At 43.0% G+C, this 21,761-nt stretch overlaps 1 protein-coding gene across 3 annotated transcripts in view; it reads left to right on the top strand.

Moving 5' to 3' along the window:
• The window catches only part of SLIT3 (slit guidance ligand 3), a 1,129,203-nt gene that overhangs the window by 1,090,712 nt on the left and 16,730 nt on the right, over window positions 1-21,761 (top strand). For all 3 annotated transcript variants that reach the window (XM_063928289.1, XM_063928288.1, XM_063928290.1), the window contains 2 exons: window positions 20,286-20,440; window positions 21,253-21,538. In XM_063928289.1, the coding sequence (XP_063784359.1) occupies window positions 20,286-20,440; window positions 21,253-21,538 (441 nt within the window). The remainder of the gene's footprint in view (window positions 1-20,285; window positions 20,441-21,252; window positions 21,539-21,761) is intronic.

The following is a 21,761-nucleotide window of genomic DNA, read 5'->3' as shown; positions in this document are numbered from 1 at the left end:
TTACTATTCAAACCTATTTGTGGTACCGAAACCGGATGGTTCGGTCAGACCAATTTTGAACCTGAAGTCGTTAAACCCTTATTTGAGGGAATTCAAGTTCAAAATGGAGTCTTTGAGAGCGGTGATCTCAGGTCTGGAGGAGGGGGAATTCCTGGTATCCCTGGATAACAAGGATGTATACCTCCACATTCCGATTTGGAAGCCACACCAGGCTTATCTCAGATTTGCACTGTTGGACTGTCACTATCAGTTCCAGGCACTGCCATTCTGCCCCTTCACGGCACCGAGGGTGTTCATCAAGGTGATGGCAGAGATGATGGTACTCCGCAGACGGGGAGTGAACATAATTCCATATCTGGACGATCTGCTGATAAAGGCATCGTCCAGGGAGAGGTTGTTTCAGTCCATTGCTCTCACGACTTGACTGCTCAGGGATCATGGATGGATCCTGAATCTTCCAAAGTCACATTTGGAGTCGACAAGGAGATTGTCTTTCCTGGGGATGATCCTCGACACTTAAGTACAGAGGGTGTTTCTACTGGTGGAGAAGGTGTTGGTGATACAAACAATGGTCCAGGATGTCTTGAAGCCTGCCAGGGTATTAGTTCATCAGTGAATTCGCCTTCTGGGGAAGATGGTTGCCTCCTACGAGGCTCTACAGTACGGAACATGCACCAGAGAATTCGTCTGTCGCCGAAAGCCAGGATTTCACTCCTATGGTGGCTACAAATGCCTCACCTTCTCGAGGGCCGCAGGTTCGGGATTCAGAACTGGATCCTTCTAACAACGGATGCAAGTCTCAGAGGTTGGGGAGCAGTCACTCAGGGGGAAAACTTCACAGCGGTGTCCTACATAAACAGGCAGGGCGGAACGAAGAGCAGAGCTGCAATGTCGGAGGTAACAAGAATCCTCCTTTGGGTAGAAAGACACACAGTGGCGCTGTCAGCAATCTTCATTCCGGGAGTGGACAACTGGGAAGCGGACTTCCTCAGCAGACACGATCGCCATCCGGGAGCATGGGGCCTCCATCCGGAGGTGTTCACAGAGGTGACAAATATTTAGGGTGTACCTCAAATAGACATGATGGCCTCCCGCCTCAACAAGAAGCTTCGGAGGTACTGTTCCAGGGCGTGAGACCCACAGGCAGTAGCGGTGAACGCCCTGGTAACTCCGTGGGTGTTCAAGTCAGTGTATATGTTCCCTCCACTTCCACTCATCCCAAGAATTCTAATACTCGTAAAGAAAACAAGAGTTCAGGCGATCCTCATTGCCCCGGACTGGCCAAGAAGAGCTTGGTACGCAGATCTTTTGGAGTTACTGCTGGAAGATCCAAGGCCTCTTCCTCTTTGAGAGGACCTTCTGCAACAAGGGCCGTTTGCTTATCAAGACTTACCACGGCTACGTTTGACGGCATGGAGGTTGAACGCCGGATCTTAGCTCGGAAAGGCATTCCAGCCCAGGTTATTCCTATTCTGATACAGGCTAGGAAAGGAGTAACGTCAACACATTACCATTGCATTTGGAAAAAGTATGTGTCTTGGTGTGAATCCAGGAAGTTTCCTATGGGGCAGTTTCAACTTGGACGGTTTCTACTATTCCTGCAAGCAGGTGTGGATGTGGGTCTGTGTTTGGGATCTATAAAGATCCAAATTTCGGCCTTATCCATTTTCCTGCAGTAGTTCCTTGGTTCTGTACTGCCTTGTTACTTGGTTAAGTACTGTATTGTTACTTGGTTAAGTACTGTTGTTCAGCTGTTGCTGACTTGTTCAAGCTGGTTAGCTTGGTTTGCCTGGTATGTGTGAGCTGGTATGAATCTCGCCACTATCTGTGTATTTCCTTCTCTCGAAGTATGTCCGTCTCCTCGGGCACAGTTTCTAGACTGAGTCTGGTAGGAGGGGCGTAGAGGGAGGAGCCAGCCCACACTATTAAACTCTTAGTACCCATGGCTCCAAAGGGACCCGTCTATACCCCATGATACTAATGTGGACCCCAGCATCCTCTACGGACTGCGAGAAAAGGATATACCGGTAGGTAATTAAAATCCTATTTTTACATATATTAGGGTTATTCTGTAAATAGCGATAGGGTTAGGCTGGATGTAGGTAAAGGCGGTAGTTAGAGATGCTTACATTTTCAATGAAAAGTGGTATGGTCAGGATGCCGACTGTCGGCATTCACAATGTCGACATTCTGGTAGTGTCAACACTTGGCATGTCAAACTCCTGTACATGTCCACATATGGAATGTCAACATTCTAGTGTCAACATTCTGAATGCCGACATTTTGTACCACACTCATAGTCTAGCTCTAGCAACATGGTGAGACATGCATATTTGTATGGTATTATTGCTGTACTGTAGCTTTGTGCTACAGCAAAGCTACTGGCACGACATGATTAGTAATGCTGCTATCAATAGGCTTTTGGTTTATCTGGTTAATTTGGCTAAAATTTATTATTTGCTTAGGACAGTGCTTCCGAAACTTTCTTGAATCCAGGCGCCGTAGAGTACCAGTATATTTTTCACAGCAACCCTAAGCCAAAGATTTCTTATTTCGAAATTCAGAAAAAATTGTTAAATTAAGTAACATGTGCTCACCTGTCATCAGTTATGTGGTGGTGGACATGGTTCCGCTTCTGTAGCTTGTGCTTACTTGTCATGTTTAGGGTCAGTTGTGTGCTGGTGGACACTGCTCCACTTCTGTAGTTTGGGCTTACCTGTCATCGGTGGTCATTCCGAGTTGTTGTTCGCAAGCTGCTTTTAGCAGCATTGCACACGCTAAGCCGCCGCCTACTGGGAGTGAATCTTAGCTTATCAAAATTGCGAACGAAAGATTCGCAATATTGCGAAAAGACTTCTCTGCGCAGTTTGAGTAGCTCGAGACTTACTCTGCCAGTGCGATCAGTTCAGTGCTTGTCGTTCCTGGTTTGACGTCACAAACACACCCAGCGTTCGCCCAGACACTCCTCCGTTTCTCCAGCCACTCCCGCGTTTTTCCCAGAAACGGCAGCGTTTTTTCACACACTCCCATAAAACGGCCTGTTTCCGCCCAGAAACACCCACTTCCTGTCAATCACATTACGATCACCAGAACGAAGAAAAAACCTTGTAATGCCGTGAGTAAAATACCTAACTGCATAGCAAATTTACTTGGCGCAGTCGCAGTGCGAACATTGCGCATGCGCAGTTAGCGGAAAATCGATGCGATGCGAAGAAAATTACAGAGCGAACAACTCGGAATGACCACCATCCTTAGGATCAGTTGTGTGGTGGTGGACATGGTTCCGCTTCTGTAGCTTGTGCTTACCTGTCATCCTTAGGATCAGTTGTGTGGTAGTGGACATGGTTCCGCTTCTGTAGCTTGTGCTTACCTGTCATACTTAGGATCAGTTGTGTGGTGGTGGACATGGTTCCGCTTCTGTAGCTTGTGCTTACCTGTCATCCTTTGGGTCAGTTATGTGGTGGTGGACATGGTTCCGCTTCTGTAGCTTGTGCTTACCTGTCATCCTTTGGGTCAGTTATGTGGTGGTGGACATGGTTCCGCTTCTGTAGCTTGTGCTTACCTGTCATCCTTAGGATCAGTTGTGTGGTGGTGGACATGGTTCCGCTTCTGTAGCTTGTGCTTACCTGTCATCCTTAGGATCAGTTGTGTGGTGGTGGACATGGTTCCGCTTCTGTAGCTTGTGCTTACCTGTCATACTTAGGATCAGTTGTGTGGTGGTGGACACAGTTCCGCTTCTGTAGCTTGTGCTTACCTGTCATCCTTAGGATCAGTTGTGTGGTGGTGGACATGATTCCGCTTCTGTAGCTTGTGCTTACCTGTCATCCTTAGGATCAGTTGTGTGGTGGTGGACACAGTTCCGCTTCTGTAGCTTGTGCTTACCTGTCATCCTTAGGATCAGTTGTGTGGTGGTGGACATGGTTCCGCTTCTGTAGCTTGTGCTTACCTGTCATACTTAGGATCAGTTGTGTGGTAGTGGACATGGTTCCGCTTCTGTAGCTTGTGCTTACCTGTCATCCTTAGGGTCAGTTATGTGGTGGTGGACATGGTTCCGCTTCTGTAGCTTGTGCTTACCTGTCATCCTTAGGATCAGTTGTGTGGTAGTGGACATGGTTCCGCTTCTGTAGCTTGTGCTTACCTGTCATACTTAGGATCAGTTGTGTGGTGGTGGACATGGTTCCGCTTCTGTAGCTTGTGCTTACCTGTCATCCTTAGGGTCAGTTATGTGGTGGTGGACATGGTTCCGCTTCTGTAGCTTGTGCTTACCTGTCATCCTTAGGATCAGTTATGTGGTGGTGGACACAGTTCCGCTTCTGTAGCTTGTGCTTACCTGTCATCCTTAGGATCAGTTGTGTGGTGGTGGACATGGTTCCGCTTCTGTAGCTTGTGCTTACCTGTCATACTTAGGATCAGTTCTGTTTGTCACAATGTATGATTGGCAGGTACCAGCACTGGTTTTGCTTGTGATACTAACCATACATAATTTGATTTGGTCCTTTACCACCATCCCGTGGCATCCTTGCAAGTGCCTGCGGCACCCATTTTGGGAACCACTGGCTAAGGGTAAACCTTTGCTTCTTTCTAAGGAACATATGAGAGTAGTCTATCGCTTGATAGTGTAACTGGATCAAAGATGTCTTACACTGTATCAGATGACCCAGTGTATTTATAGTGATGATATTTACTGTACATGTCCTTTGCTATGTGTACTTCTGCACTGTATGTATCAGGACATTCTGATTCATTGTGGCAGTTATGAGTAAAAGGAAATGACATAGTAATTGTGAGCTTGGCATCACTAGGTACAAACCTAAAAGCCAAACAGAAATAAGATGTTTGCCTTTTGCTAATAGCATGTTATTATTTAAACCTATATTATTAAGGTTAAGGCATAAGTGAATATATTTGCACATACAGCGTGACTGGTGTGGTCAGTTAATCGTGTCAAAGCTGCACGAGTCTTTCTACTTACACTGTCACAGTTGATTTTCAGGAACTGAAGTAATGTCTTTGCCATGTTTGTGTTGGACTGTGGTTCTTTGTGTCTTCTATAAAAAAAGGAGTATACATAAGTAACCTAAATAAGCAATAATCATAGTTACCACTGGCAGCTGGAAGTCAGTTCTTGCATGTGGGTCATTTCAGAATAGATCAAATAAAATAGGCTATAAAAGTGTGACCATTATATGAGCTGATGGAACATAAGTCTGAAGAAAATGACACTGGGATAATTATGCAAAATTATAGAATATGATGCCAAAGTCAACAGTATATTCAAATGATTTTTCTGTTCAAAACAATCTTATATAGTTTTTGTTTTGTTATTTCGTCCATCTCACCTTGCATTACACAATACTCACCACCAGTCTGCTGAAAAGGAGATTACACACGGTGTACTAATTGCTAATGAATCATTAAGTGAAAAATTATTTATGGCTCCAACACTACAACTACAAAACTGCTATCAAAAGTAGTTTTCATATTCCAGTTATTTGGAGCATTGCAAATCCTGTGAATGTTTCTGGAAATATTGATTAGATTGTTTTAGTTGTTATTTGCTACATATGAATCGTGAGAGATTACTACGAGAGAGTGAGACACCAAAGCAAGTGGACTTCACACTTGGACATATACTTTTGTATTATTATTATTATCCTTTGTTTATATGGTGGGTTCCACCACGCCTTACAAAGTACATAAACAAAAGAGAATACAACCCCCCTCCCCATCCCCGGTAACTAGTAAGACAAGTACATGGTTAATAAACAATTCTGTATCAGTGGTTGTAGTACTCAGATAAGCAGCATGGTGGCAGAAAGCATGGATTAAGTGCCCTTGAAGGGAGTATGGAGAAGATGATAGTAAAAGTAAGGGAAGACACAGCACATGAGAGAAGAGGCTTTGTTCATGAGAGCTTGCACTCTAAAGTGTAGGGGCAGACAGACAGGGGTGACTCAGAAGAGGTACTGTAGACAATGAATAACCTTGCCCTTGATTATATTATGAAAGTGAGGTGCAGTCATTGTTCAAATACAGCTATTCCTAACAGTACTGCAGTTGTACAAGGAAATAAATTGTGTTTTTAAGCACATCTACTTCACATTATATTGTACTTCTATGTCCTGGTCTACTGATGAAGCCTCATTTACATACTTCTAATTACCAAGTTAAGCCTGGGGAGACAATGAGGATTCAGAAGTTACAGATCAGGGTCTCTGTTGCCCTAAGATGTTGATTAAACAATGCCAGTGTGACAGCAGGCATTTTCCTCATCAGTGGGGCATTATAGATCCGCTTCCTAAAGCAACAGTGCTAATTATTCCTTGGCCCTTCATATTGATCAAGGAGGAGGTCTCCATTTGAACTGACGCCTCATTACTAATAAGATTTATGTCTAGTCTGCTACCTTTACACTGCACGTTCTGCTGAGATTTGTAAATCTGCTGCATAATGCTTTTGGCCTTTTCACAAATGTCACCCTAATCTTTTATTGGTTTAAGGAGGGCAGGAAAGGATTAGCATAGAACTAGATAGAAAAAGACTATGGAGCCATGGTAACATGATTATAAAAAATGCCAGGATGTAACATCTTAATGAATATAACAGCTCTCTCCACATGCCCACACCATAACATGATGTAATTGAGAAACCAACGAATGCCATGTCGGCACCTATAAAAATGATAAATGTACTTTTTAATGTTTTTTTTACGTTAATGCTTCTATGTCACATTTCATATCACACTTTTCTAATACTACTGTACCTCAGCTTTAATGAATTCATTTAAGTGTTTTGAAAAATTGTTTCCAATTGTTAACAGTTTATAGTTAATATTGTTTTGGACACAATATTTTGTAGTTCAACAATCTGTATGTAATATAGGCATAAAAACAGAAAACAGGGAACATAGGGATCTGCAATTATACTATAGAGGAAGCCTTTTGCTCCAATCAACTGAAAGATATTTAGGTCCTCGTTCGGAGTAAACACAGCAATTTTCATCTTGGTTAGACAGTGTTGTGCTGAAGTTTGGACAGTTGTAGGGGGGTAGGTACATCTTAGCTCAACTAGAGTGACCATATTATCCCTTTTACCTGGGACGCTCATGGATTACACCGGTTCTGTGGCTGGCTGACTTCAAGCCTACATTTCAGCTGGTTTTAATCAGCCACAGAACCTGTGTAATGCATGAGCGTCCCAGGTAAAAGGGATAATATGGTCACTCTAGCTCAACTTCGTAGTGTGAAAGTAAGGGTACAGCACATACAAATGCAGTGGCTGCAGATAAAATCAAAATGTGTGAAAATAAAATACACTAATTATTTTGAATTATAATACTTAATCTAATAAAAAAATAGTGCAACATAATAAATAATAGTGCAACATAATTTTGTTCAACATAATAAAACATGGTCATTAGAATATACTGATGAGCTAAAATAATCCGGATTTAAAAGTCCAGCACAATTTCCCTTCAAGATCTTAAAGTTAGACTAAGGGGTTTACTTACAAAGCCTTGTACGGAGGTAAAGTAGACAGAGATAAAGCGTCCCCTTTTTACACATTACGGCAGACAGTGTCACCTTTTGTACACATTACGGCAGACAGCGACCCTTTTTTACACATTACGGCAGACAGCGTCCCTTTTTTACACGTCACGGCAGACAGCGTCCCCTTTTTACACATTACGGCAGACAGCGTCACCTTTTGTACACATTACGGCAGACAGCGACCCTTTTTTATACATTACGGCAGACAGCGTCACCTTTTGTACACATTACGGCAGACAGCGTCCCCTTTTTTACACATTACGGCAGACAGCGTCACCTTTTGTACACATTACGGCAGACAGCGACCCTTTTTTACACATTACGGCAGACAGCGTTACCTTTTGTACACATTACAGCAGACAGCGTCCCCTTTTTACACATTACGGCAGACAGCGTCCCCTTTTTACACATTACGGCAGACACTGACAGTCCACTTTTTACACATTACGGCAGACAGCGTCCCCCTGTTTACACATTACGGCAGACAGCGTCCCCTTTTTACACATTACGGCAGACAGCGTCCCTTTTTTACACATTACGTCAGACTGCATCCCCCTTATTACACATTACGGCAGACAGCGTCCCCCTTTTTACACATTACAGCAGACAGAGCCCCCTTTTTTACACGTTACGGCAGACAGCGTCCCCTTTTTACACGTTACGGCAGCCAGCGTCCCCTTTTTACACATTACAGCAGACAGCGTGCCCTTTTTACACATTACGGCAGACAGCGTACCCTTTTTTACACAGTACGGCAGACAGCGTCCCCCTTTTTACACATTACGGCAGACTGCGTCCCCCTTTTTACTCATTACGGCAGACTGCGTCCCCCTTTTTACACATTACGGCAGACTGTGTCCCCTTTTTACACATTACGGCAGACAGCGTACCCTTTTTTATACAGTACGGCAGACAGCGTCCCCCTTTTTACACATTACGGCAGACAGCGCCCCCCTTTTTACACATTAAGGCAGACAGACAGGATAGATAGATAGGCAGAAAGAATAGATTATACTTACTGGCTCCTCGTGCAGCTTCTGGCAGATCATGATGATCCCGGGCAGGGGAGAAGAAAGGAGGATGGACGGAGAGGGACAGCAGCAGCGGCACCTACACCAATCACATAGCGCTGCTGCGGCTCCCTCCTCCTCCTCTCTCCCCGTCCCTGTGGCCGCTGCGCTCCTCTCCTCGGTGGGCGCCAGCGGCCCGCAGCACACAGCGGCATGTAATGAGTCAGTTTGACTCATTACATGCCGCGCTGGCTTTGGGCCCCTTGACAGTGGCGGGCCCCAGTGCAAGGCACAGCTTGCACTGGCGGTAGTTCCGCCGCTGGTCTGATGTGTAAGAGTTATCCCCATCTGGCCTCCCACAGCTGGAGAGCAATGCTCACTGCTGAGGGACTTTTTGAACTCCCTGTACATACCTCTCAACATTCTGAGGCATGCAGCAATGGAATATCTACCAACTCCCACAAATTGGGATGAGACTCCTGATATCAGGACAGTAGTACAGTCCTCCATAATCATGCCACACGGAAAGCATGGATGTTGTCATCCACATGTTTTATCCTGTTCTAAGTTGAACATAGGAGATCCGCTGATTATGCAGTCTCATTCCATATCTATTTATTGAAGCCACCATTTTTGTTACACTACTTGTGCAGCTATAAGAAATTACTTATTTATTAGCCCTAGCGCCATTTAAGTTTTTTCCATTTATTATTTATTTCAAAAAGTTGTGTCCTTAGCATAAAGTTGCCCAGTATTTGTATGCTGCATGCAAGAGTAGACCTGCCATGGTGATGAAATCCATCACGTCCCGTCCACTTTTAGGGAAATGTGGATGGGATCTGGAAGGGTTTTCTACTCTTTGAGATTCCTGTGAGAACTCCCCCAAATTTGGGAGTCTCCCAGAAATTCCAGGAGAGTATGCTCATTACATGCAGCAAACATTTCAGCTGTGCTCCTCTGTGGCTGCAAACAGGCGAAAGTTTAGCAATTATCATTTACTATAGGTCATATGACTAATCTCAAGTTTCCATCAGAGAATATATACAGGAAAATGTAGTTTTCATAAGGAAGTAATTCTAAGAAATAACCCAGAACCCTTCACTGCAGTGTTCTATGCTTTGTGGCTAAACAGGGAACTACCACGTAATGGATTTTTCTTTGTAAACCTGCAACAGTTAATAATTCTGTCAAGGGTTAGCACATTCATAAATTGTACCTTTTCCTCCCAAAACAGAAGATCAATATACGGTTTTATTTTCTACTGGAAAAAGGTTAATTTCCTGATGCAAGTCCGTTTTAGGACACTGCTGTTTGACAGCTTATCATGTTAATGGATATATTCTTATTTGTGAAAATATTGATTCTAATTCTAACTACACAACTCTAACTGCAATGTTTCTTCTAATGCAGCCAAAAGTAATTACATCTAATGGAAGCTATTAACTGCATCTAATGATTTTAGCTACATCTGAACCATTACCAAAAAGAAACATAGTGCGATGGGGAAAACATAAAACTGTTCTGTTTGTGTGTGTCTCACGACTTTCTCCACACAGCCAGTGTTTGGATAAAAAGTGTGTAGATTTGTCCAAAATGGATCTGCGGAATATGCTGTACTATATAAGACACTATTAATCATAATAATGCTTTGACTAGATCAGTTCATGACTGAATGTGTCCCAATTGTCCATACGGAAATAGAGGCAGATATGTTTGTTTACACCCGTGACTAGCTCAACACACATTTGTATTCTATTTTGTGTAATTACAATATGCTTCAGCTAAACATCTTTTAGTGTTGATGTTCCAAATGTAATACTGTAATACAGTCCTTTTCCACCTACATCTTTGATCCATATGGCGCGACTCCCATGCTCTGCACTTTCTCCTCTATTTTGCTAATTTTTTCTAAATATTGTTACTTTTTCCTTTATTTAGCATCTTAGTTGGCATATAGTGTACTAGGTACTTGGGATTAGTTTATTTGTTGCAAAAATTAGTATAAAGTCACTGATAAAGCCTAACGGTGCATGGTGAAGGTCACTGGTATCGTATCTGCCTTTTGCCTTTTTATACAGACCATCACTCTTCTTCAGTTTTGCATATTGCTTTGATTATAGTGTACTCAGTATTTAGAGTATTATTTTTTACATACTTGCCTACTTTTGAAATAGTATTTCAGGAAGATTGTGAAAATAACACCTACGAGCACTGCTTTAAAGTGGTTGTACACTGTCTGAGAGGTGTGTCATAAAATGGATTTATATATATCCTAAGCAGTTATAGGGCCTAATTCAGATCTGATTGCTGCTGTGCATTTTCGGGCATCGCCGGTCAGCTACGAGATGGTGCAATGATCCATTTGCACGGGCGTTCGCGAGTTGAGTGACAGGAAGAGGCCATTTGTCGGTGGCAACTGACCGTTTTCAGGGAGTGTCCGGAAAAACGCAGGCAGGCTCAAGCGCTTTCATGGAGGGTGTCTGACGTCAGCTTCGGCCCTGATCAGCAGAATTCAATCGCACTGGAAGAGTAAGTCCTGGGCTGTGCAGAGACTGCACTCTGCTAAGACATACTGTAGGAACGCACACTTGCACAGCGGAAATATACTCCCCCTGTAGACGGCGACTATCTGATCGCAGGGCAGCAAAAAACGCAGGCCAGCGATCAGATCTGAATTAGGCCCATAGTTTGACACACACACACACACACACATATATATATATATATATATATATATACTCTCAAGTGGCCATGGGAAACCTTATTTGAAAATGCATGTAGCCATGGGAATCATTGTGCCTTATAACCAATACAGAGAAATAATCCCTTTTGAATGTTTATAGCTCTGATTTTTTTTTTTTTTCTAAGTAAATAACAGCTACGTAATGGGGGTAAGGTGCAATCAGGGAGACTGATATTGTTCAGGGAGTCAGGGAGATTGCTACTATTTCAGGGAGTATCCCTGACATTCAGGGGGAGTTGGCAAATATGACTTGGTATAAAGTTGCAGATTAAGTATAATGATGCATGGTGTGGTTCACTTGTATTGGACCTGTCTTTTACCTTTTATAGCATAGATTTTTCCTCATTTTTGCTACTTTTTCATCTATTTTTTCCACTTAATTCACTTATACTAGGTGCTTCAGATTAATATTTTGGCACGACTTAGTTGCAAAGTCTGTGTTGCGCTAAACTGTTTGGCATGATTTGAGTGTAGGTGTATGCGGATATATCCCTGCTCTGGTGGGATGGTACGGATTCATATGTTTTGATCACGTTCTCTATTGGAGAGTAGAGCCATCGCAGTGATTTCTTTGATACTGGTAAAGAGATGTTAGTGCCATTTTGTTAATTACTTTGTATGTTAGCAGAATTATCTTATACTGGATTCTCAGGTTGATGGCACTAGGGACTGGCAGACTAGAACAGCGGTAGAAGAATATTTGGAATGGAAAATGTCACCAGCTGCAATATTAACAATTTGGATTGTAGTCTGGTTATGGAAAGACCAGTGGGAAGAAAATAACAATAGTCAATATAGAAAAGTCCTAGGGTCTTATTCATCATTGGGTGCTGGATGGTGATCTCCTTATATAAATATACAACTCACTGCAAGTTGCCGCCGCTTGGATCCCTCTTCACAATCCCAGACCTCCTGCCCATAGGAGGAGTGGGGCTCCATGAATCAGCACCATCTGAATATAGCAGCCTATCAGTTGTCGGAGTTTGCTGGATATTAGGCGAACCCTATCAGGCAGCCAATAGTGAATGGGACCATTACTTAGAACGTGTGGAAACTTGCATTTCTGCATGTATAACAGGCCCATTAGTAATGATGGATAAGCCCCTTAGGGTGGAATGCACTAGAATGCAAGTTTATGGTGACATCTCGAAATGCTACTGCCAATATGCATTACGGCTCAAGTAAAAAAACAGGAAAACCCTAAATTCATGCTTGATATGCATTTTTTACTTGTGTTTGTAGGGTATCCAATTCTTATAAACATAGAAACACAATACAATGAAACAATGGAATAAGTAGTCAGTGGTCATGATGGTCCTGGTAACACTAGAAAAGGAATTAACTTAAAAGAATTGTACTATTGTAGCTAGCTCAAATGTGCCTGTGTGAATTAGTGTTTCTTTTAATAGATGGTTAATGAAGATCTTGATCCTGCGCATAAACTTACACGATTGGCTACAAAACTAGGTTCTGACGATCAGTCAGCAGCCCATACTCTGTTGTGGTAATATAAGTGAGGTAGAGTTTGATAGTATATGGGGAAAAGTTCATCATGATATAGAAATTCTCAGAGTTAATGAACATTCTGCATCACCTCTTATAGCACGCGGCAATACAAAATGTGTTTTTATGTCATTATTTACCAATATTTAAGCCCCTGGAGAGTCCTGTCAAAACCCATCTCTCTGGCCTTATACCTTATCCTTGCTTCACGCTGATGTGATATGCTGGGTTCCCCTGCCTGTACTGCGCATGTGTGAGCCAAACAGACCCAGTGAGCATAGTCACTGTGCAGCATTATACTGTATGTGTGTGACTGTCTTAAATATTATAATGTTTTGAACCTTCATTTTGTTTCTATCATATACTTCGTCTTACACAACATTTTAGCAAAATGTGTTTTATCCAAACTCTGATTTTTCTGCATTGTGTTAGAATAGCTAATTTTTTTTGGCACTACTTGTTGTTCCCATGACGTTTTAACACAGATATTAAAAAGTGCCCCGCACCCATCCAGTCTTCCTGTACTATGAATGCTAATCCTGGTCTGTATCAATTAAAATAGATCTATGGAGACAGTAGTAAGATCTCTTAGGGGGGGTATTCAATTAATGCCGTTGTTTCGCCTAGGCAAAGAAACTGCACTTTTCGCTATTGTTTAGGGTGAATAGTGCTTCGCCCTATGCAATAGCGGGGATTTTTTTTTTTTAGTCTAGGCAAAACATTCGGCAGGAGTGAAAAACATTTGGATTGGTGCATCCACATGTTTTCGCACATGCACTGGCAAAAACACTGGCCGTTTTCACCGATTTTGCTCCATTTTTCCCAGTGTCTTTTCACTGAAAAAAAAAGGTGAAAAGGCATTGGCGAAAATGCCTTAAAAAAGGGTGAAAACGGTCCGCAATTGAATATGCAGTGGGGTAGATTCGATAGCTCAGAAATTGCCAGAGCTAATTGAATAGTGTGTCTATCAAGCACTTTGGCCATGGTAATCATATGGAAGCAGCTGCTATTGGGCTGGTGCTATTTATCAAGCTCTGAAAATGAAAGTTTGACTGCAGAGCTGACATTATCTTCATGCATTAGCCCACTCCTACCGATTGGAAGAGGGTCTGAAGCACAAAGAAGTGTCAATTTGGATCTCATCCCTCACAGGTGCATGCAAGGAAACAATGCTGGAAAAAAAACTAATAGTATAAACTTTTGTCACTACTACAGGGTTCCACATACACCCATCCTCAAATCACACCAAATAGTCCTGTTTATTGCGCCATGAACCTCTACTTCGCCGCAGCAAAACACTAATCCTAAATACCTGCTATACTGTAAGCAGACTAAGATGCAAAACTGAAAAAAAAAATTGCCAAAAAAAAGTAGACTGCAAAAGACAGGTCCAATAGGAGTTACCCGCGCCAGGCATCATTATGTTTTATGTACGACTTTATACCAATTCCTTTACGACAAAAAAAACTAATCCAAAGTAATTTACAAACTAAGAAAATTCTGGAAAAAATTGTGCAATGAAGGAAGAAGTAGCAAAATGAGAGAACAGTACACAGCACGGGAATCGCTACAGGCACCTTGTGCCATATGGCACAGAAAATGGTAGGTGTATGTTATTTGGAGTATCTCTGGGAAAGCTACTTATCAGAGCTACTGTCTTTGTTAAGGGGCCATGATTAATTGCACCAAAACAATTTCTGAAATTGGTGTGGATAGAATTATAGGTTTTGGGGTGTGTGTGTTTATGTGTGTGTATATATATATATTTATTATAAACTGGCCTCTTAAGGAGAAGAAGTGAGTAATCCGTTTTTGTCTTACCACTCTTGGTAAATATACCTCTAAGGGCCAGATTTAAGGGTTCTATTCATGAAGCAGTGAAAAGTGTGTAGAAGTGAGCCAGTGGAGAAGTTGTCCATGGTAACATTCATAAAGTGCATTCTATAAAATTATGTATAGCAGCTGATTGGTTGCCATGGCCAACTTCTCCATTGGCTTACTTCTCCACACTTTTCACTGCTTCATGAATAGACCCCCTTAGTTAGCCTCGAATGCAGTGCCCAGGACTATTCACGATAAGCCTGCAGGCTGCACTTACATGCACTTTTGTTCAAACCTTGTATATCTTGATCAGAAATATGCAGTAAGAACGGCTTTCTGCTGTTATTGTAGCTGCAGAGAATGCCACAGGCAGTAATATCTGGCCCCCCCAGCCGGTGGCAGCAAAAAACGCCCCCTGCTTTTCCGGAGATTGCAGCCGCTGGCAATAATACCCGATACCCCCCCCCCCCCCCACACACACACACACACCACCCCTACAGCTTGCAGACGCAGGCAATGATACCCAATACACACACACACACCACCTCCACCACCAGAGCTTGCAGCCACAGGCAGTAATACCCGAGACCCCTCCGAAGCATGCAGCCGCAGGCAGTAATACCCGAGACCCCTCCGGAGCATGCGGCCGCAGGCAGTAATACCCGAGACCCCTCTGGAGCATGCTGCCGCAGGCAGTAATACCCAATACACACACCACCCCCACCCCCAGAGCTTGTAGCCGCAGGCAGTAATACCCGAGACCCCTCCGAAGCATGCAGCTGCAGGCAGTAATACCCGAGACCCCTCCGGAGCATGCGGCCGCAGGCAGTAATACCCGAGACCCCTCCGGAGCATGCAGCCGCAGGCAGTAATACCCAATACACACACCACCCCCACCCCCAGAGCTTGTAGCCGCAGGCAGTAATACCAGAGACCCCTCCAGAGCATGCAGCCGCAGGCAGTAATATCCGAGACCCCTCCGGAGCATGCAGCCGCAGGCTGAAAAAAACCTATCCCACCACACCCTTTCTACTGCTCTGTGCAGCAATACCCTCCCCTCCCCCCCCCCCCCTCCCCCATTCCTCTGATGGCAGGAGATGTGCAGATCTCATTCTGCAACATCACTTACAGTAATTGACAAGACTACGGCCGTTTGTGGATGAAGCAAGGGCGGCGACAAGCAGCATTACAGAAAATGGGTGTGTGTCAGACCCTTTTTATGGGCGTGCTGAAGTGTGAATTTAATTTCCCTGCCATCCTGTGTAACCTCAGGGTTACTCAGAAGACAGAGGTTCATGCAGATGATGTTCGATGCTGCAGACACAGCAGCAGATCACAGTTGCCGACAAGAGATGTCTATTTACACAAGACACCTGCTGCAGCATTACCATATTATCGTTGAGCCTCTGCGTACATAAACGCAGCAGCTGTTGCAAAATCTCCCATCTCTGAATCAGGCCGGTACTTTCCAGTGGTCCATGATTTAGATACAATATAAATAGGAAATCATTTCTGCTATATTTTCTATCTTCTCAAATCACAGAAGTGCACTACATTAACCCTAGCGTGAATGTGTGCGTGTACATGTGGTAGGGAATATAGATTGTAATATCCACTGGGGCAGGGCCAAATATTCTCTGTAAAGCTCTGTGGAATATGTGTGCACTATATAAATAACTGGTAATAAATAAATAAATTACATTACTACTATAAATGCTGTTATATCTGTCTCTATTCATTCAATATGGATCCTGGTATCATCAGACAGGGAATGTTACATGGAATTCCAACAGATTTCTTTTCCTACATTATTGAAATAAAAATGTGCACTTTAACCTGCTGATGTTTATTTGGTAACCAGTGACAACAGGGACATTGACAGAGTTTCCAGGCTAGAATTGGGAAATCTGGAAAACTGCAAATAGCATCTTAACAAAGCCAGTACTCTCTAATTGAATTTGACCTGTTCCTGCTGATGATGAATGAGATAATGCTGCAGAGACATCCAGGGAGAATCAGCCGTAGAGCACAACTTTGGCCAATGACCATTGGGTTCATGATTATTTTTAAATGCAGTATTTCACAGATTGCACATTTTTTAATATACTCTAAGGTAAATATTGCAGTTAAATGAACTTCCCTAAATGTTCTATCCTTCTGCCCATAGGCGTGCGCAGCACATTTTATTAGGGGGTGCACCATCGGAGGGGTGTGTCTAGCACCGCCTTATGGGCGTGTCTAGCACCATCAATTGACGGTCAACGCAATATAAAATATCCACCCTTGTACCAATCCTAATAAAGCAGATACATTGTCAGATGTTGGGGTGTGCACCAAACAAACACCCCTGATGGCACTCACTGCAATTACACTGCTCCTCCTCAGCCTGGTCTGGCTTCCCCTCTCTTTTCCCTGCAAGCTGCAGCAGCTTACTTACTAGTCAGTCACTCACTGACACTGACAGTCACAGACTAGTACTGCTGCTGCTGGTGAAAACGAGTGACGTGTCAATGCTGCTGCTGACCGCCTGCCAGTATTGAATTTGTCTTCCTAAGAGGAATGCTGGCTGCATGCTGATCCTCATCAGTGGCTGGCGTTGGCATAGCATAGAAGGAGAGAGGTGGGCATGTGGCAGGAGGGCGTGCGAGCATGTTTTTGTACATGGAGTTTGAAAGCCGGTGGCAGTGGCACCCTTGATTAACCCAGGCGTCCGGTCAGTAATGCAATCCTGACAGGGTGCAGCGCAGAGGGGACAGTAATCAGCCTGCTCGGCAATCGCTGCATCAGGCATGTGAGATCGGGGTGCCAGACATTAGGGGGTGCCTGTGCGCACCAGGAACCCCCCCTGCGCACACCTATGCTTCTGCCAAATAAAGAAAAAAACATGTTCATGTTCTCATTGAGTTTTTAAATATTAATAGTGATTTCAGTATTCTGGGTGCCCTTAAAGGGCTGTTAAGATATTGACTTAATGACAGAGCATTCAGATGTTTAATGACTAATAGGTAACATCAGCCAGAAGCTAACAGACCTCCAATATACCCCTTTCACATCGCAAAAATAACCCGGGTCGACGCGGATCACTGTGCGATTTGAAAGGGGAGAATTCCTTGGTTGCCTGACCCGGTAATTCAACCCGGGTTATAAGAAAGGTTATTCCCGGGTTGAATACCAGAGCAGTGACAGTGTGAACTGGTTCCCGGGTTGATGCGACCCAGAACCCATTCACTACATAGGGAGAGGTGGCGCGGAGATGAGCTCATCTCTCAGCGCCGCTGCCGCCTCCGCCCTCCCCGCTGCTATGGCAACCGAACTGGCAAATTGCCAGGTCGGGAAGCCTGCTTTTAGGGTCCAATGCCGAATCCCACCTGGGAAGGACACGTTTCCAATTCGTGTGCATTGGCGTTTCTACACGGGCCCCTGGGTCCAGGGGGGGCACACACTGCACCCATTTTAATACTTACCTTACCGGAGTCCAGCGTTGGGCGCTGCGATCACGGCAGTAATCGCCGCCAAAATGGCTGCCGCGTATGTGCGGTAACCAAATTGGTCTCCAGATCATGGTGGGCACCATGTTTCCGGAGACCTGCGCATGCGCAGTAGACTCTGGCACAATGCCGGAGTCTACAGCGCCGTACAGAGGAGGAGGCCCACCCAGAGGTACACACGGGCCCTCTCCTCTTTTGAAAGGCCCCTGTTCCCGGGTGGGATCCGGCATTGGAGATGTGAAAGGGTCTATAGAGACATTACCTGAGACTAGTTGATGAATTGCTTAGCAAAATGTTAAAATCCTAGATATTTATTTTGTTGGCTGTGTTCCAAATGTATTGATTGTGCAATGTTAAAGGCCTGCCTGGAGTTTTCCCGATGTGTCCAGAACCGCTGATCGGCAGCTATCGGTGATCTGTTGGGGAAATCTTTATGTTGAAAACCCTAGATTTACTGCTCCCGACTGTTTTTAAGTTAGGACAGGGGAATCATGATTTTTAAAGTTGTTGAATATTACCGATTCCCCGACCCAGGCATCATGGGATCAGGAAATTGCGACTATACGTTGCAGATGTATGGGGGGGCCTTAAGATGTCAGTTCTGCTAGAAAAGCACTATTGTAAATGAAATCGGCATGCAAGCCAAAGATAATTTACAAGGCAGCAGCACCACCTAGTGTATAAATACGTTAAGACAAGTATTTTATTACAGCAAGATTAACTTGAATATCTTTTTTAGTATGTCTTTTGTATGTTGCTCTAAGGACCAGTCAGCTTTTGTTTAGTATGCGGCTCAGAAGGCTGAATCATATTTATTTAAAGTTTAGTTTTCAGTTACATCTAGTCTTCTTAATACATTTATTTCCAGTGACAATTATGCCAAATAGATTGTAATCTTGCCAGCAGGACCATATTACTTCTTTTTCTGTTATTACCAAGTCATGTTTTATTACTGTTCTATTACTTTTTTGTTCCTAATTGTAAAATCCAACAGAATATGCTGCACAATAAATTTAAATATTACTACTACTACTACTACTACTACTACTACTACTACTACTACTAATAATAATAATCATAATCATAATCATCATAATAATAAATAGCAAAGTAAAATTAATAGCACATATTACCTTACCTGTTGTTTAATGTAATATTGTTCCCAATAGGAAACAGCATGTGTAATAAAACTACTACTTCTAAACATTTCCCAATTATTTTTTAAAACGGGCAAGTGAATGGTATATATTTATGGTCCTGATACTACGTGGCTTCTGGGTTTTCGGATTACTCCGTAGATGCTTGTGAATCATTCATACACATATACTAAAAACATTAAATAATCCCACTAAGTAACAATCCTGAAACCTGTTTAAGTGCCATCATTTATTTTCACTTTTCATGCTTATGGTCAATTAATACCAAATTTTTTTACATACCGGCTCTCTGAGTGACCAATTCATCCCACCTGCTCATCGGCCCTTCTGGCATGTGCCAGAAGTGCCAGATGGCCAGTCCAGCCATGATATTATTTTATTCTGTGCCTTTACAACTCGACAGCATAACATTTCAGTAATATTCTGTATGTGTGAAGCAGCCAAAGACTTAGACAGTGACAGTGTTGCATGTTATATTTATTTGTACGGTGTAATTACCTAATAATTTTAATCAAATCACACAAAATGGGGACAATTTATAAAAAAAGACTTGGACGTAAAAACATCATATTAGAACAAAGTAATTCAAGGACTAACATCCAAGTTAATTACGGGGCAGTACGGATGGTGTAATGGTTAGCATTACTGCCTCACAGCACTGAGGTCATGGGTTCCATTCCCACCATGGCCCTAACTGTGTGGAGTTTGTATATTCTCCCCGTACTTGCGTGGGTTTCCTCCGAGTTCTCCAGTTTCCTCCCACAATCCAAAAATATACTGGTAGGTTTATTGGTTCCCAAGAAAATTAACACTAGTGTGAACATCCATGCACATTCAGCTACACTGAGCGGCCTGTGATTCCATGCTATGTGTTCAGCAGGAATATTTGTTGTATGTATTCCACGCATCACCCTTAATTGTGCACAGATCATATATATATATTTCTAGTTTGTAATTATATTCTGAATGATTAAATGATGATGAACTCTAATGCTTTCATATTGTACTTACAGTGTGGAAACTGTCAACGATGGTCTCTTTCATACCGTTGAACTTGTGATGCTGAATCAAAGCCTTAGCTTGGTTGTTGATAAAGGAGCACCTAAAAGCCTTGGCAAGCTACAAAAGCAGCCGTCAATGAACCTGAATACTCCCCTTTATCTCGGAGGTACATATTAGGTGGCATTAAAATGGTCTCATTGCTGTACATAATATTTTGTTGAAGTTCATAACATAATAGCAGCCATTAAGTCTGGAAAAACTTCTGCTGTGAATCAAATCATTGTGGCGTGCATGCAATGAAAAATGGTCAGTTCGGTGGGGGTAATATGAAAGTATCGCGGGGGCGTGTCAATGCAAGTGGTTGCATTCACAGACGCAAGCATAGGAGGCCATAGTCAGTCAGAGAAACTGCATCGGCCATAGGACTAGTGCAAGTTTCGATGGTGCGACCGATTGTGGCGTATAAGGATGCATCAATCTATATTATATGTGGATGGGTATCTCGGCTGAATGGCTGTACACAAGGGAAGGAGATTGTAGCAGCATTTGCATAAAAACGCAGGCAGGCTACTGGCAATAGAGGCAACCTGCTTGGTGTTCTGAGGATGTCTAAGGGCCAGTGCAAGCACACTAAAGCCATGTTTGGGGGCATGTAGCATCCTCCTTCACATGAGATGAGACCATAGGACAATGTGCCATCATCGCTGGGCCCTCCTCCAAATGTTTTTGATGCCCCACTCTCTGCCCCTGGTATCAATAATGTATGTTTCCTTGGAGTTGTAGATAAGAGAATTTCCTCTGGATTGAAGACTGATTTACAAAATTGGGCCAATAATCTTTTTTTTTTTTTTTTTTTTAGCTTTGAGTTGTTTCATTTGCTGTTATTCCTAGAATTTACCATAAACAAATGACATTTTACACAACATAACCTAATGATGTGAGCAAAAAAGAAATCAATTACATATTTGTATTTTTAAGGTATTCCACCAACTTCAGGAGTATCCTCCATTCGGCACAGAGCCGACCGCATTCCCATTGGCTTTAGTGGATGCATACATGATCTACGAATTAACAATGAATTACAAGATTTTAGAGACTTGCCTCCAGTCTCAATGGGTGTCTTCCCGGGATGCAAGTCATGTAATATATGCAGACATGGCTCCTGCCGCTCCATGGAAAAAGCGAGTGTTATATGTGAATGCAACCCTGGATGGACTGGACCTTTGTGTGACCAAGAGGTTGGAGACATCTGTGTAAACCACAAGTAAGTCTGCTAGTAGTAAACGTTGTTTTTGGACTGTGTTGTGATGCCTTGGGACAAGCAGCCCAGGAATTATATCATTTGTCAATAAATAATTATTTGTGCCATGGGAGTCTGGTCTAATGATGAATATATTTCATACATGCTTACGAATATGGATGGAAGCTGCCATTCTGCGTGTTCTGCAATCAAAAACACAAGTGATAATACTAGACTGCTCTCAAAT

Source organism: Pseudophryne corroboree, chromosome 6 (genome assembly GCF_028390025.1).
Source record: "Pseudophryne corroboree isolate aPseCor3 chromosome 6, aPseCor3.hap2, whole genome shotgun sequence".
NCBI lineage: Eukaryota > Metazoa > Chordata > Amphibia > Anura > Myobatrachidae > Pseudophryne > Pseudophryne corroboree.
The sequence above is the reverse complement of the archived record's forward strand: the minus strand, read 5'-3'. Positions and strand labels throughout refer to the sequence as shown.